Below are 14,304 nucleotides of genomic sequence, written 5' to 3'. Positions count from 1 at the left end.
CTCCATTTATTCTTTAAATTTAATTTTATTACTCGACCATATTTCTTTGTACTATGAGACTTTTAAAAATGTTGAACTCATGCTAGGGTGGATGCTTTTCCTCCATCTCATGTGCCCATGTGCGGATGCTAAGGATGTTATGGCCCGACTTCACTGCCAAAGGTTACACAAAGTACGATTTTTCCTAGGTTGGATGCGACGTATCCAACCTCTTCTCCTATAGCTAGAGCACCTTTTCTTCATATGTGTGCACTCCAAACACCCTAAATCATCACACACAACTCAATTAGTCATAAAACCAATAATTAACCCATGTTGGACATTTTAAAGATCAAATAGCATCAAAAAACAGTTAAAACATGAGTGTAGTAACATTATAACATATAGAAATATGACCAACATCATAGTGTAACAATTGAAGAGCCCTTTCTCTCGAGTTAAAGGTCTGTCAGTTTCTAACAAATTGGTCAAACTAAGAATTTCACTTTTGGTGTCTTTTATTTTGAAGAAAATAATTTTATCCATGAATTTTTGTGGATACAATTTTATTTGTTCCTTTGATTTTTTCTCAGGATTATTTCTTGTAATTTGAGAAATTAATCAACGTATTTCTCGAACTTAAGATGAAACAGACTGATCGGTGGATTTGGTTAGATTTCACTCAATTTTAAGCTATTTTTTAAATTTATGACTTTTTAAAATTTAAAATGGAAGGCAAAAAAAAGAAATATTAATCTACTTAGGGACTTCAACATCAACTAAAACTTTATATATATATATACCATCCTTATTTGAAATTGTGAAAAGTTTTAATATTTAAGACTTTAAAATTAAAATTTTACCTTATATATATTGTTTCTTTATTTGAATTACGTAAAGTAATTATAATTCTTTCTAAAAATGAAATAAGCCAAAGTGAATAAACACTTTTTTGTGGACAAATAATTAGAAACTTATAATAGCAACATTCTCCTATTTGCTTTTCACAAATCGCAATTAAAACATATACAATTCTCTATAACCGTTAAGCAACAAAAATAACCAGTAACTATGAGCTTATGATGTTATGACNGGGACCCATGACCTTTTGTCCATTCAACTAAATAGAGTCAACATATATTCATTGTTTCAAAAAATTTACATAAAATCTATACTCCATTTATTCTTTAAATTTAATTTTATAACTCGACCATATTTCTTTGTACTATGAGACTTCTAAAAATGTTGAACTCATTAACATTGGGTACGCGTAACACTAGTATACATATAACTGATAATTATGACATTGAACTTGTATTATTAACTGGAGAAGTAGTTATAGAACAGTATGAGAGAAAAGAAATAAAGAAGAAAATCTACAAGAGAAAGAAAATACACAAAAGTTTACTATATATGGGAATTAGGATATCTTTTAACTCCATTGGAACATCTGTACAACTAATCCTTCCAAGAAGTTGGACCAATAATTACGAGGCTGCAACTTTCTCAAATAGGACCAATCTATTATCAGCTAGTCTAGTCTTATATGCAGATTTTTTGTACTCAAACCACGTAAACTCTTTGTACAAGCTTTCTTCCCCTTCCATTAATGATGCCAAAGGTGCTATCTTTTCACTCAATGGCGGTCCTCCAAAATATATCATTGATAGCCTTGATTTTACACTGTTCGCCAATACCCTGTGCCTTACACTTTTAAACCTCCCGTTAGTCATTACCTGCAGTCAAAATACATTTCTTTCAGTTTCTTATACAAAAGAAGAAGCTACCAAAACACCATTGGTTAGTTTTGTTGTGTACCTGCAATGAGTCACCAACATTAATGAAGAAAGAATTTGGATCAGGTGGGACAGAAATCCAGTGTCCATTTTTGAGTAATATTTGAAGTCCGCAAGTGTTGTTGGATCTCAATACTGATATGATTTGCGGGTCAGTATGCTCTCCAAATCCAATCAAATTATTGTCACTAAATTGTTGAATTTCAGGACAAGGGGGATAGTGATTGAGCCTGAAAACAGAGTCACTCTTCTCGTCCATTAGAAGCTTACTGAAAACATTCCTCGGATGAATATTTAATCCCTCTGCTAACATTTCAAGAATCTCACATGCCATTTTCTTTACTGCTGACACATAATCATTTACTGCTGTCCTGCAATGAAAATGAAAGATATAATTAAGAAGAGATAAATGCATATATATAGCAGTAAACCATCATAGTCTCTGTTTCTACTAATATTTTACCGTATTGTTTCCGGGTTTACACCTAATATAGATGCAAACTTTTGGTAATTGAATTCAGAGTTAGTTGACAGGAGAATGTATTCGACCCAACCAACATCGCCATTGGGTCCAATCTTCTTGTTTCCATAGCCAAAAGGATCAGCTGGCCCAGCTTTTTGTTTCTCAGACAGAGGAGAAGAGAAAAATTTGATGGCTTCTGATTCAAGTTTAGTCATGAATTCCATAGGGACGCTATGGTTAATGACTTTGAAGAATCCAAATTCTTCACAGGCCTTAACAATGAGGTTCTTTGAGTCAGGTTTTGAGAGGTCTATCAATGGAACACCATTGAAGAATGAGGATGATTTGCAGTTTTTGACTATGGGGAAATGGTCAATGCCAGGTTTAGTTAAGATCACCATAGTTGCTTGGTGAAATTTACAATGATAGAGGAATAATTATGTTTGACAACGAAATCAAAAGATGAAAACTTGGGTATTAGTATTGGCTGTATTTCTTGTTTCTAAGAGGAGCAGCTTTTGAGGTAATAATAAGGGGTCGTTTGGTTGCCGGTTAGAGTTATGCAAGTATTAGTTATACATGTATTAGTTATGCAGGGATTAGTTATGCAGGGATAAGTAATGCAGGGATTAGTTATGCAGGTATTAGTTATGTAGAGATTATTCTTTTGAATATTGGTTTGTTATATTAGAAATTGATATACATTATATAAATTTTAAAGTTAAATGCTTGTTTACAACTATACCCCTGGCCTTCTTTTGCATTGTTTTTTCTCTCTTTCCATTTATGTAGGAAACAATTTAGTTAGGAACTTTGGGTGTTACTTTCACTTCTTCGTCATACTACTGAACTATGTGAAGTTTAGACATATTTGATTTTCACTTCTTAGTTTTGGTATTTCCATTTTCTAGTGGCTTCTCAAGTTTGCTTTTGCTAGTTTGTTCTTTAAAAATGAGAGAAGACAAGGTATATAGTTGGCAAGTGAAAGCAAGTGAAACCTGTTGACGGGTTGGCAGAGAAATAAGGAAGCCTTATGTGTAAAGTGATAGGGGTAAATTTGTCATTTCAGTATTTTATCCATGTATTACTAATACATGTATTAGTTATTCCATCTTCTACCCCGCATAAAATAATACACATATTGACTCATAACTTATACATGTATTATTTATGCATAATTGAAAAATGTCAACCAAACATGGTATTAGTTATGCAGAATTTTATACAAAATAACTATTGCCTACCAAACATGGTATAAGTTATGTTACCCCTTATACATGAATAACCTTTCTTCTAACCAGCTACCAAACGACCTCTAACTGTATGAGAGTAGCTATGTAGTAGTGAACACTTGGATACAGCTCCTGCTTCCCTATTTATAGGGAAATCCGAATACACCCCCCCACCCCACCCCCCCCCACCCCGCGAGCACCCCAAACCCTATACCTCAAAGATAATAACTGAAGGATTGCCCTAATATTTCTTGTCTCTTTAATTTGACTTGGTGCCCAAGTATATCATTAAACTTTTAGTTAATTGTGATACATATTTTTTAATCGCTTGAACTAAAATGTATCGTATATTATAAGGTATGTTATAAAAATATTATATTGTGGATGTCCATTTGTTATTCCGCTATAGATAATCTTCTTGAATAAGATTATCCGTTTAGTACTCTATTGAAGTTTATCTACAAGCAGCTGATGCAAGCAGGTTGCGAGCAGCTCATGCAGACAGCTTACAAGCAGCTCAAGAAAAGCCTCGCAACTGCTTCCTGAAAAGCCTTGCAGCTGCTTCTTGAAAAGCCCTGCAGCTGCTTCTTTTCTTCTATAAATAAAGGAGTTTTCAGTTCATTATGTACATCAGTTTGAAGTTGAATAATATATCAATCTCTCTCTACACTTGTCATCAGTTTATTTACTTTACAGTCTTTCTTTTATAACAAGGTACATAAAAACATCTCTAGATAAAATAGTACATATAAATTTTACTTGTAATTAATATTTACATCAAATGAATAAATGCTAATATAAATTTTTTCATACATTTATTACTCTTATTTATTCACAATTAATTATATACTCTCATTTAACTTTTAACTGTTTTTGTTGGTCTAGTGTAAACATAAGGAGCTGATAAATAATTACATGATGATAGGCTATAATTGCATATTTTAGTTGCTTATTACACTCGAATTTACTGCACTTTAATTGAGTTTGCGCTTTAATCGCTAGTGTTTTGCACTAATTGTGTGTTTTATGCCTTGTAGGTGTGATTCCGAGCTATATAGATGTTATGGAATGAATTTAAGTGATTTGAAGCTTTGAAGTCTGAGTAAAAGCTCAAGGAATTAAGCCGGGATCGTGTTCGGGGGTCAAATTTGATAATTAAGTACGAACGAAGACTTGAGGAGGCATATTGCGCACTGTCTAGTAAAATAGACATAACTTTTTGCTCAGAACTCCATTTGGGCTCCACAATATATGGTTGAAAACTAACTCAAAGGGCTACAACTTTCATGTTTTACGTTTTTCCAAATTCCAAACGAAACAGGGTGAAAAACGCGGTCGAAACCGCGACCGCGACCGCGGAACTGACTGCGGCAGAAAATCAGAGAGCTTGTCTGGCCGCGGTCCTACCGCGTTTTGGCCGCGGTCGCGCCGCTCCAGGCGTCAAAAAGAAGTCCTATTTCGCCCGGGACAAGTTTATTTCGGCCCTACACTATTCCAACTTGTATAAAAGGGGTCCTAAACCTATTTTGAAGAGGGGGGGGGGGCATATTTTGGACATAGATTCGACCTAAGGAGGCAAGAACACATTGGGAGCAAGGCGGAGAATTCTTCTACGAGTTTTTCCTTCCTCTTCCTATTTTTTCATTGTTGGTTATGACCTTTAGTATTGTAGTTTTACATACTATTATGAATAGCTAATTTGTTGTCTAGAGTTTTGATAGAACCTTTTGTAGGATAAATTCTTGTTATGTTTTTATATAATTGAGCCATAGCTTTTCTCTATTTGTTCAACTACGTTTATATTGTGGTTGGTTGAAGAGCTCTCAATTAGCTGTGCCTATTTAGTATGCATAACTCGGGAGAGAGTGCATATTTAGGTAATTGTTGAACAACACCACTCCCAGAGTATATGAGGGATCAATAACCGAGGGTTTAAAGGTGGGATTAGGGATAACGAAGCCTTGGGTGCGATCTGAAGTGAGCTGTGTTAAAAGCCAGCTAGCGTAGCTCGGGAGAGTGCGTCTAGTAAATTGTCGTAATTACTCGGGAGAGATTTACGGTAATAAGAGTGCTCATGATCGGTAGAGAATACTTAGGCGAAATTATAGAAGACATAGCGGGAAGGATTCCGACAATAGGGGAAATCATAACTCTAGACCTCCTTAATCTTTTCTCTAACCCTCAGTATCGTTAGTTGTTAATTTACTATTTTAATTTATTAGTTAAGTAGTTAAACACAAGAATCTTAATATCTATAAGTTAGGAATTGTTCAAGCTTGTCTTCTTGGTGATAGTGAACAGTTGTAGCTAAACCTTAGTTCTCTGTGGGATTCGACTCCGGACTTGTAAACCGGATTATATTTGCAGCGACCACTTAGTCTTTTTTATAAGGCATAGTTGGGCGAGATCAAATTTTGGCGCCGTTGCCGGGGAACTAACGGTGTAGTTGTAGGTGTACATACTGCTAGGTTTCAAGTTTGAACTTTTATTTTATTATTTGATTTTTTTATTTTTTATTTTAGTTTTATTTTTTTTATTTGAGAAACATGGCATCATGGAATTATGAGAATTTAGATGTTGGTAATTCTACTTTTAATCCTCCTTATGCATGTTGTGAAGAAAACCACTTAGGGCAAAATTACCAAAATATTCCTGAGAGCGAGTTTTGTGCACCAACTCAATCTTATGTGTGGAATGTGTGTGATATGTGTGGTGGTCAAGATGGTCACTTTCACGGTTGTGCTTATATTTCTTACCTTCCCCCAACCCCTTACTTTGATGGTTCTTCTTTTTCTGGTGAAGTTAATAGGAGCAAAGAACCCAGGTATGAGGACCTGAAAGAGATCGAGGATATGCTAAAGTGCCTTACGAAATAATATGATGAGATATAACTGCGGGTACAAAGGCAAGGGGCGACTATTCATAACTTGGAGGCTCAAGCGAATAAATTAATTGAACCTGGTAAAGCGCAACAAGTTGACACTGTGGATAGTAGCCAATATGAGCAAGAAAGGGCTGTAGAAATTGCCATATTACTGGAGGATTTATAAAAATACGAGGATGAGCTAGAGGAGGAGGCTAGAGTAGAACACCAACAATCAATCGCACTAGATTTTGAAGATGTCGATGTTGTAGAAGAGATACTAGAGTCAACCAAGGATATTGAGGATACATATTTTGTTGACTCTATTGTCATTAGTGTTGAGAATGTAGACAGTCCCAATGTTCATGTAGTTGAGCGCATTGGTCCTCACTCCAAGCATTTTTCCACATTGTGTTTAGATGATGATATGGAAATAGAGTCGTCCGAGCCATTTGAGGAGTCGAGGAATGAGGAACAAAGTGCTTACATTCTGGAATTCTTCTTGCCAGAAAATCGGGATTACACACCTCATCTAAAGGCCAAGAAGTGCAGAATACTACATTATTTTATTGGGCCAGCCAGATTCGTTCCACCACCCTAGGAGCATGATCATAGAGCAGAATCAAAACTTGGGGTCCGATTCATAAGTTCAAAGTGAAGGCAGAAAGTGATTCACGTCGTGCCGCGACGTTAAATCAAGCGCTCGTTGGGAGGCAACCCAGCTTTATTGCTTTCTTTTATTTTTTTTATATTTTTTTTATTATGTTATTTTTGTAGTGTCAATTTTTTTACTTTCTAGGAGGATGGAAAGCAAAGGTATTGGAAGGATGCACCAACAAATGAAATGGTTGGAACTAAGTGTGAGGTATCCGCACGAAGGACCAAGCTGGGAGAAGTCTGAGTACCCCATGAGCGGCTAGTGCTTTGGCCTTTGGCCTACCAGGGAGTTTCTTTTACCTTCTTGTATGTATGGATGTGCATTGGGGACAATGCACAATTTTAAGTGTGGGGTGAGGAGATTGTCTGGGTGGTTTTTCATGCTACTTTAGCTGTGTTTTTTTTAAAAGATTGGACTTTTCCTGATGACGGATCTTCTAGACAGTTTTCTTGAGGGAAGTAAGTCTAAAGAAAATACCAAAAAGATTATTTATTTTGTTAGGTAGTGTAGCAATTACCCCTTGGTTTTTCTTTGTGCCGCGATTCTTTTCCAAGGGTTTTATTTGAACCGGGTGTAGTTAGTTTTTTTTTAAGGAATAAGAGCCATTGTGTTGTGCTTTGAAATAAAGCAATATCTCTTGACTTTGTTATGCCTTTGAGAATAGTGAGTACTTTGGGTGTGACGCTTAGGCTCAGTTTTTGACTCTTGTAGAAGTACCTTAAGTTGTATTATCTTAACTTTGCTTAACTGCTTTGACTAGGGTGTCTTGATGAATCCATTCCTGAGTGAGTTATGTGCCATGTGTGTGTAAGGTTTTGTGTTATTCTGTGCATTGCATTTGATGCCTAGAACTTGCCCCGTGTGTTTGCAAAGCGAAATAGTAGTGTTGTTCAGTCTTGGAAGTGATATAGGCATTTTCTTGTTGAGCCAGATATGTATATTTTACTCACCTAATTGTTATGTATCGTAGTTAACCCCTTTGAGCCTGTAATCCTGTTTCCTTGGCAACCACATTACAAGCCTTACCCATTTGTTGGAATTAACCATCTATTTGAACCATTGTAACCTCTCATAAGCACTTGAATTGTTTATGAACTTTGTAAAAGTTAAAGTGTGGGGTGGTTGGTTTGGCTTTTGAGTGGAACTAATGAAATAAGGAGAAAGGTGCACTGTTTTGAAAAAGGAAGAGCCACTTGAATTGAAAATAAAATAGTTGGATTGTTTTGAAAAAAAAATTCTTGATAAGTGGTGGCTCTTGACGTAACTGTGCTTAAAGAAGTATGGGTTAATATAAATTGATGTGAAGGTGGAGTTTGGTTTGACATAAGTATGGGGTTGAATGTTAAAGTATATGTATTAAAGTGCTTAGGGAGGTGTAGTCACTCTTATATCTAAATGTATCCTACCCGTCCCGTAGCCTACATTACAACCAAATAAAGTCCTAATTGATCCAAGATTGAATGAGCTCGATTAGTGGAGTAGTACACTACGGGCAAGCTTATGGTGTATCTTTTGTGGCATATGAATGTTATTTCTGAGAGTGAGTGAATTCTTTCTATCTTGAGTTCCTAAGTGTTCGTAAATTTTATTGTGTGGAACTACTCTCTTTTGTTGTGTGAGGGCACTTGATTCATGAAGGAAAGATAATGTCAGTGACCTCTATATTAGAGTAAGTGGGTGAGTTGTGAATAACGTGTGGTACTTGTGAGTCAAATCTTGAGGTGAAGATGTTACGCTTTTGTGCTTAGTCTATTTTAAATACTCTTGGTGTGATGAGTTAGGAGAATTGTTTAAAAAGGTCGTGTCTATAAAAAAAGTGGAGTTTGATTGCTCGAGGACGAGCAATTGTTTAAGTGTGGGGTGTTGATGATAGGCTATAATTGCATATTTTAGTCGCTTATTACACTCGAATTTACTGCACTTTAATTGAGTTTGCGCTTTAATCGCTAGTGTTTTGCACTAATTGTGTGTTTTATGCCTTGTAGGTGTGATTCCGAGCTATATAGATGTTATGGAATGAATTTAAGTGATTTGAAGCTTTGAAGTCTGAGTAAAAGCTCAAGGAATTAAGCCGGGATCGTGTTCGGGGGTCAAATTTGATAATTAAGTACGAACGAAGACTTGAGGAGGTATATTGCGCACTGTCTAGTAAAATAGACATAACTTTTTGCTCAGAACTCCATTGTGGCTCTACAATATATGGTTGCAAAGCTAACTCAAAGGGCTACAACTTTCATGTTTTACATTGTTCCAAATTCCGAACGGAACAGGGTGAAAAACCACGATTCCACTGCGACCGCGGCAGAACCGCGGTAAAAGATGGTCGCGGACAACTGAAGAATCAGAAGGCATGTTTGGCCGCGGCTCCACCGCGGCTGGAGGCGAAAATTTCAGGGACTTATGTGCAAAACACGGGATTTTAAGCCCTAAACCCTATATTAAACCAAGGAAGCCGGCCTAGAAAGGGAGGGGGACATATTTTGGACATAGATTCGACCTAAGGAGGCAAGAACACATTTGGAGCAAGGCGGAGAGTTCTTCTACGAGTTTTTCCTTCCTCTTCCTATTTTTCATTGTTGGTTATGACTTTTAGTATTGTAGTTTTACATACTATTATGAACAGCTAATTTGTTATCTAGAGTTTTGATAGAACCTTTTGTAGGATAAATTCTTGTTATGTTTTTATATAATTGAGCCATAGCTTTTCTCTATTTGTTCAACTACGTTTATATTGTGGTTGGTTGAAGAGCTCTCAATTAGCTGTGCCTATTTAGTATGCATAACTCGGGAGAGAGTGCATATTTAGGTAATTGTCGAACAACACCACTCCCAGAGTATATGAGGGATCAATAACCGAGGGTTTAAAGGTGGGATTAGGGATAACGAAGCCTTGGGTGCGATCTGAAGTGAGCTGTATTAAAAGCCAGCTAGCGTAGCTCGGGAGAGTGCGTCTAGTAAATTGTCGTAATTACTCGGGAGAGATTTACGGTAATAAGAGTGCTCATGATCGGTAGAGAATACTTAGCGAAATTATAGAAGACATAGCGGGAAGGATTCCGAAAATTGGGAAAATCATAACTCTAGACCTCCTTAATCTTTTCTCTAACCCTCAGTATCGTTAGTTGTTAATTTACTATTTTAATTTATTAGTTAATTAGTTAAACACAAGAATCTTAATATATATAAGTTAGGAATTGTTCAAGCTTGTCTTCTTGGTGATAGTGAACAGTTGTAGCTAAACCTTAGTTCTCTGTGGGATTCGACTCCGGACTTGTAAACCGGATTATATTTGCAGCGACCGCTTAATCCTTTTTATAAGGCATAGTTGGGCGAGATCATTACACAAGACTGGTTGTTGCCTCTCGGAATTCGTTTTTGAATTATCATAAGCATAAGACGCTATTCCGCTATTTTATATCATCGTTGTCAGATAAACATAGAATTTAATATTAAAATACATTACTCTCTAGTCATTATATATATCAAATTACCTGATCAGTTACGAAATTTAATATAGTAGATGTAATTAGCAGTAAAAAGAATAAAATTGAAGTACAGTTCAAAGGTAACTGCTCAAATTTAAAAGCTTAAATCTAATTTGAAATGAACTAATATTCTTGAAACATTTAAAAGTTGTTTAAATTAGTATCGTTTTTGTCCCATTATTGGTTCTTACATTATTTCGAGCACACTAATTAGGATTCTGAGTGTCTATTTGTAAACTTTCTTTTAGGGGGGAAAGTGGGTTAAATCTATAAAGAAAATTACTTTTTTAAACTTGGAAATTTTTACAATGAAAATAGTTCTCATGGCATCTTTCTTCATGCGAATTATTCCAGAAACTTAGAATTATGCAGCTTGTCAAAATGAACACACGTTAAGCAACGTAAAATAGTAAGGGAAATTTGTGCTTTTAGTTCCTAAAATATGAACAAGTTCAAATTTTGGTCCTTATAATACATGTCTAAACCTTTAGCCTTCTATTAGTTGAAATGTGCACATTTGATCCCTCCGGTTGTGAATCTTCTCAAACTTAAAGAGTTATTAATCATTACACCTTTTAGTTAGCCATGTATTATATTAAATTTGTATTGTTACTTCATATTTGAGGGTAAAAATAGTCTAAACATAATATAATTAATTAAAAATTAAATGTGCTTAGTCATATATTACGAGGAAAGAATATATCAATAATTGCGGAATCAAAAGTATTATTGTTCCAAATATAAAAGTAAAAGACAGAAACTAGGGATAATAGGTCTTTTGGTCTCTTGGTTATTAGTAAATTTGTATTTTGGTCCTTGTAATATCTCATTAAACACAATATAAAGTTTAATTTACAAAAAATTTGTATTTTTAGTCCTTTTATGTAAGGAATACGTATATTTAGACTATTTATTACCCTTAAATATCGATTAACCATAGAAATATTGTAATTAAATAGTGTGATGATTGATATTCACTAATTAAATTTGTGAAAAGTCGAAAGTCGAAAGATTAAGACCCATAAAACCATTTGATCCTCAATTAATTGAGGGTTCAATTTAGTTATATATTACTTGAAGTAAAATCAGAATTTACCAATAATTGAGGGACTAAAAATGCTACTATCTCCAAATAACTATTATACGTGTTAGTCTAATGGAAAAAAATTAAAAACAAATGTTGCCGGGGAATTTTACCCACAGTAACGTGGCTCCTTATTATTCTGAGACTTCTCCATGTCATCACATTCATAGTATTCGTATCCGACACACCTCAACTTAGAACATTACTATTCTCAACTAAGCGTAGTCTTCAATTAGCGTCCGCTTTTGCTAAACACATCTTTTCATTCCCTCAGAAGAAGAAGAAAGAGGAGGAAATTTCGTTGAAGTGGAATTGTCTCTGTTAACAAAGCTAAGTGTATTTAATTTGATGGTAGTTTTTAACACCGAATTTATTGTACTTTTAAATTTAAAAAATAATAATAGAATGTCACACACACACACACACAAAAAAAAGCGGGGGATTATTAAAAAAACGCTCTCTTCTTTCTCATGAAAAACCCTACGCTGATGGCCTAAACCCTAGCTTTCATGGTTGCTCAGGCCACTGGCCAACCTCCTTCTGAGGTTTGCCAGTCGTCCACAAACCCTAAACAGCCTTCCCAAACACCTACAAACCCTACTTAGATCCCTAACTATGCAAAACTCTTACAGCCTCGAGCATTAAATGCCCCCATGCACGTAGCCGATATAAACCTAAAGCCAATTGAATACCTACATGGAGAACCAATGGTGCGATGGAAGAAAATAAAAGTTAAGCAATCAATAATGCAACAAGGATTACATCTTGCAGTACTGGGCAAGTTTTCCTATGGAAAACCAGTAAGACAGGAGTTAAGGAAGGTTATCCTAAATCACTACTAGAATTCCGGAAAAAAGCAACCAGCAAAAGCGACCAACGTTGGTCGCTTATTGGCCAAAAAGCGACCAAAAAGCGACCAACCACGCCTGGTCGATATTAAGCTGGTCCTTTTACCTTAGGGACCAAAGTTGGTCGCTAAATAGCGACCAACGTTGGTCTCCCAGGTTGTCACGACCCGGATATCCCACCCTCGGGAGTCGTGATGGTGCCTACTAATAGGAGCTAGGAAAGCCAATTAATTTAACATTTCTCTCAACAACATTAACAGTATAAAGAAGAACGAGGCAATTAATATAAAAACGGAAGTCTCGAAACATAAATAACTGAAACCAAGTGCGAAAATTCAAATACACTTCTACCCAGATCTGATGTCACTAACTCACGAACTTCTACTGAATGCTAAATACAAAGTCTGAATAAGAATACAGTACTGTCTGATCCGATACAAGGGAAATCAAACGAAAGATAGAGATAAGAGAGACTCCGGGCCATGCGGACGCCAGCAAGGCTACCTCGGAAAATATCCGGACTCAAGTAAGCTCCCAACACTCCTACTAATGTCCAAAAGCTCCTGCTCCGGTACTGTGATCTGTGCAAAAAGCACAGAAGTGTAGCATCAGCACAACCGACCCCATGTGCTGGTAAGTGCCTGGCCTAACCCCGGCGAGGTAGTGACGAGGCTAGACAGGACCTACCAAAAACAACCTGTGCAGATATGTATATACAAAGGCAACAGAAATAACAACAGAGAATATCAACTAAAAAGGGGAAGGGGGCATGCTCGGGGAAAAATACAGCAAACACAGATCAACGGATATAACGACGAAACTATCTCAATACCATAGCTCATTTATAGGTGGTCGGCGCGCCACACGATCCCATTTCTTAATTCATAAGTGGACGGCGTGCCACACGATCCCATTTCTTAATTCATAAGTGGACGGCGTGCCACACGATCCCATTTCATAATATATAAGTGGACGGCGTGCCACACGATCCCATATCATAGTATATAAGTGGACGGCGTGCCACACGATCCCATATTATAGTTCAAAATATCTGACTTTATAAAGAAGGCCCCATTAGGGGAATTCGACAACATAACACTTTAACCCGGCAAGGGTACAACTAACAACCCAAATATCCCGGCAAGGAAAAGTACATAATAATAGTGTACACGTCCCGGCAAGGGAATAATCACAACACATCCTCTTTTAAATCACTTCTTTCTCGACTATCACATTCTTGTTCGAGCCAACGCTCCAAAATATACCAATCGCAATTCTTCCTCAACCATTCACATTATATGAAATTTATCAATTTAACTAGGAAATTGTGTTACGTCATTCGAATTAAAAGCAGTTAAGACTCACGGTCATGCTAGACTCCGGTGCATAGATAACCGTCACCATGCCTATACACCGTACTCCACATTTAGCAAGTAGCAAATAACATCCTAATCCTGTTCCCTCAAGCCAAAGTTAGAACAAACACTTACCTCAAATGCTCCAAGCTCAACTCAATCCTCTAGTATAGCTTTACCCTTCGAATTCACCACCAAACCGCTCGAATCTAGTCACAAATTACTTGAGTATATCAACAAAGGCTAATCTAATAAATTTGAATGCATGAACAGTGAATTTCCCAAAATTTGTTCAAAAATCCCCAAAATGCCCCTGGTCCCACGTGGTCAAAACTCGAGGTTCGAACCAAAACCCGACTACCCATTCCCCCATGAACTCAGATATATAAGTTATTTTGGAATCGGACCTCAAATTGAGGTCCAAAACCCCCAAATTTTGAAACCCTAGTTCTACCCTAAATTCCCAAATTCCCCCATTAAAATCTTTATTTTGAAGTTGAAATTATGTTTAAAGATGTTAAGAAGCAAGGAAAATAAGTTA

General features: G+C 36.3%; 1 protein-coding gene across 1 annotated transcript; it reads right to left on the bottom strand.

The window, feature by feature from the left end:
- Positions 1 to 1,276: 1,276 nt before the first annotated feature.
- Positions 1,277 to 2,828, bottom strand: LOC109240617 (gibberellin 2-beta-dioxygenase 1-like). Its single transcript, XM_019407284.1, has 3 exons — positions 2,239 to 2,828; positions 1,798 to 2,146; positions 1,277 to 1,715 (listed from the first exon to the last, which is right to left on the bottom strand). The coding sequence occupies exons 1-3, from the start codon at positions 2,637 to 2,639 to the stop codon at positions 1,467 to 1,469; spliced, it is 999 nt and encodes a 332-aa protein (XP_019262829.1). The 5' UTR covers positions 2,640 to 2,828; the 3' UTR covers positions 1,277 to 1,466.
- Positions 2,829 to 14,304: the final 11,476 nt, after the last annotated feature.

This window comes from Nicotiana attenuata, unplaced genomic scaffold, assembly GCF_001879085.1.
Source record: "Nicotiana attenuata strain UT unplaced genomic scaffold, NIATTr2, whole genome shotgun sequence".
Classification (NCBI taxonomy): Eukaryota; Viridiplantae; Streptophyta; class Magnoliopsida; order Solanales; family Solanaceae; genus Nicotiana; species Nicotiana attenuata.
This window is presented reverse-complemented; position numbering and strand designations above follow the sequence as displayed.

Excerpts from the sequence above, each read along its gene's own strand:
- LOC109240617 (XM_019407284.1), bottom strand. The coding sequence starts at position 2,639 with ATGGTGATCTTAACTAAACCTGGCATTGACCATTTCCCCATAGTCAAA. Across the intron at positions 2,147-2,238 it reads GTAAACCCGGAAACAATACG|GACAGCAGTAAATGATTATG; the intron begins GTAAAATATTAG and ends TTTTCATTGCAG. Across the intron at positions 1,716-1,797 it reads ATGTTGGTGACTCATTGCAG|GTAATGACTAACGGGAGGTT; the intron begins GTACACAACAAA and ends TTTTGACTGCAG.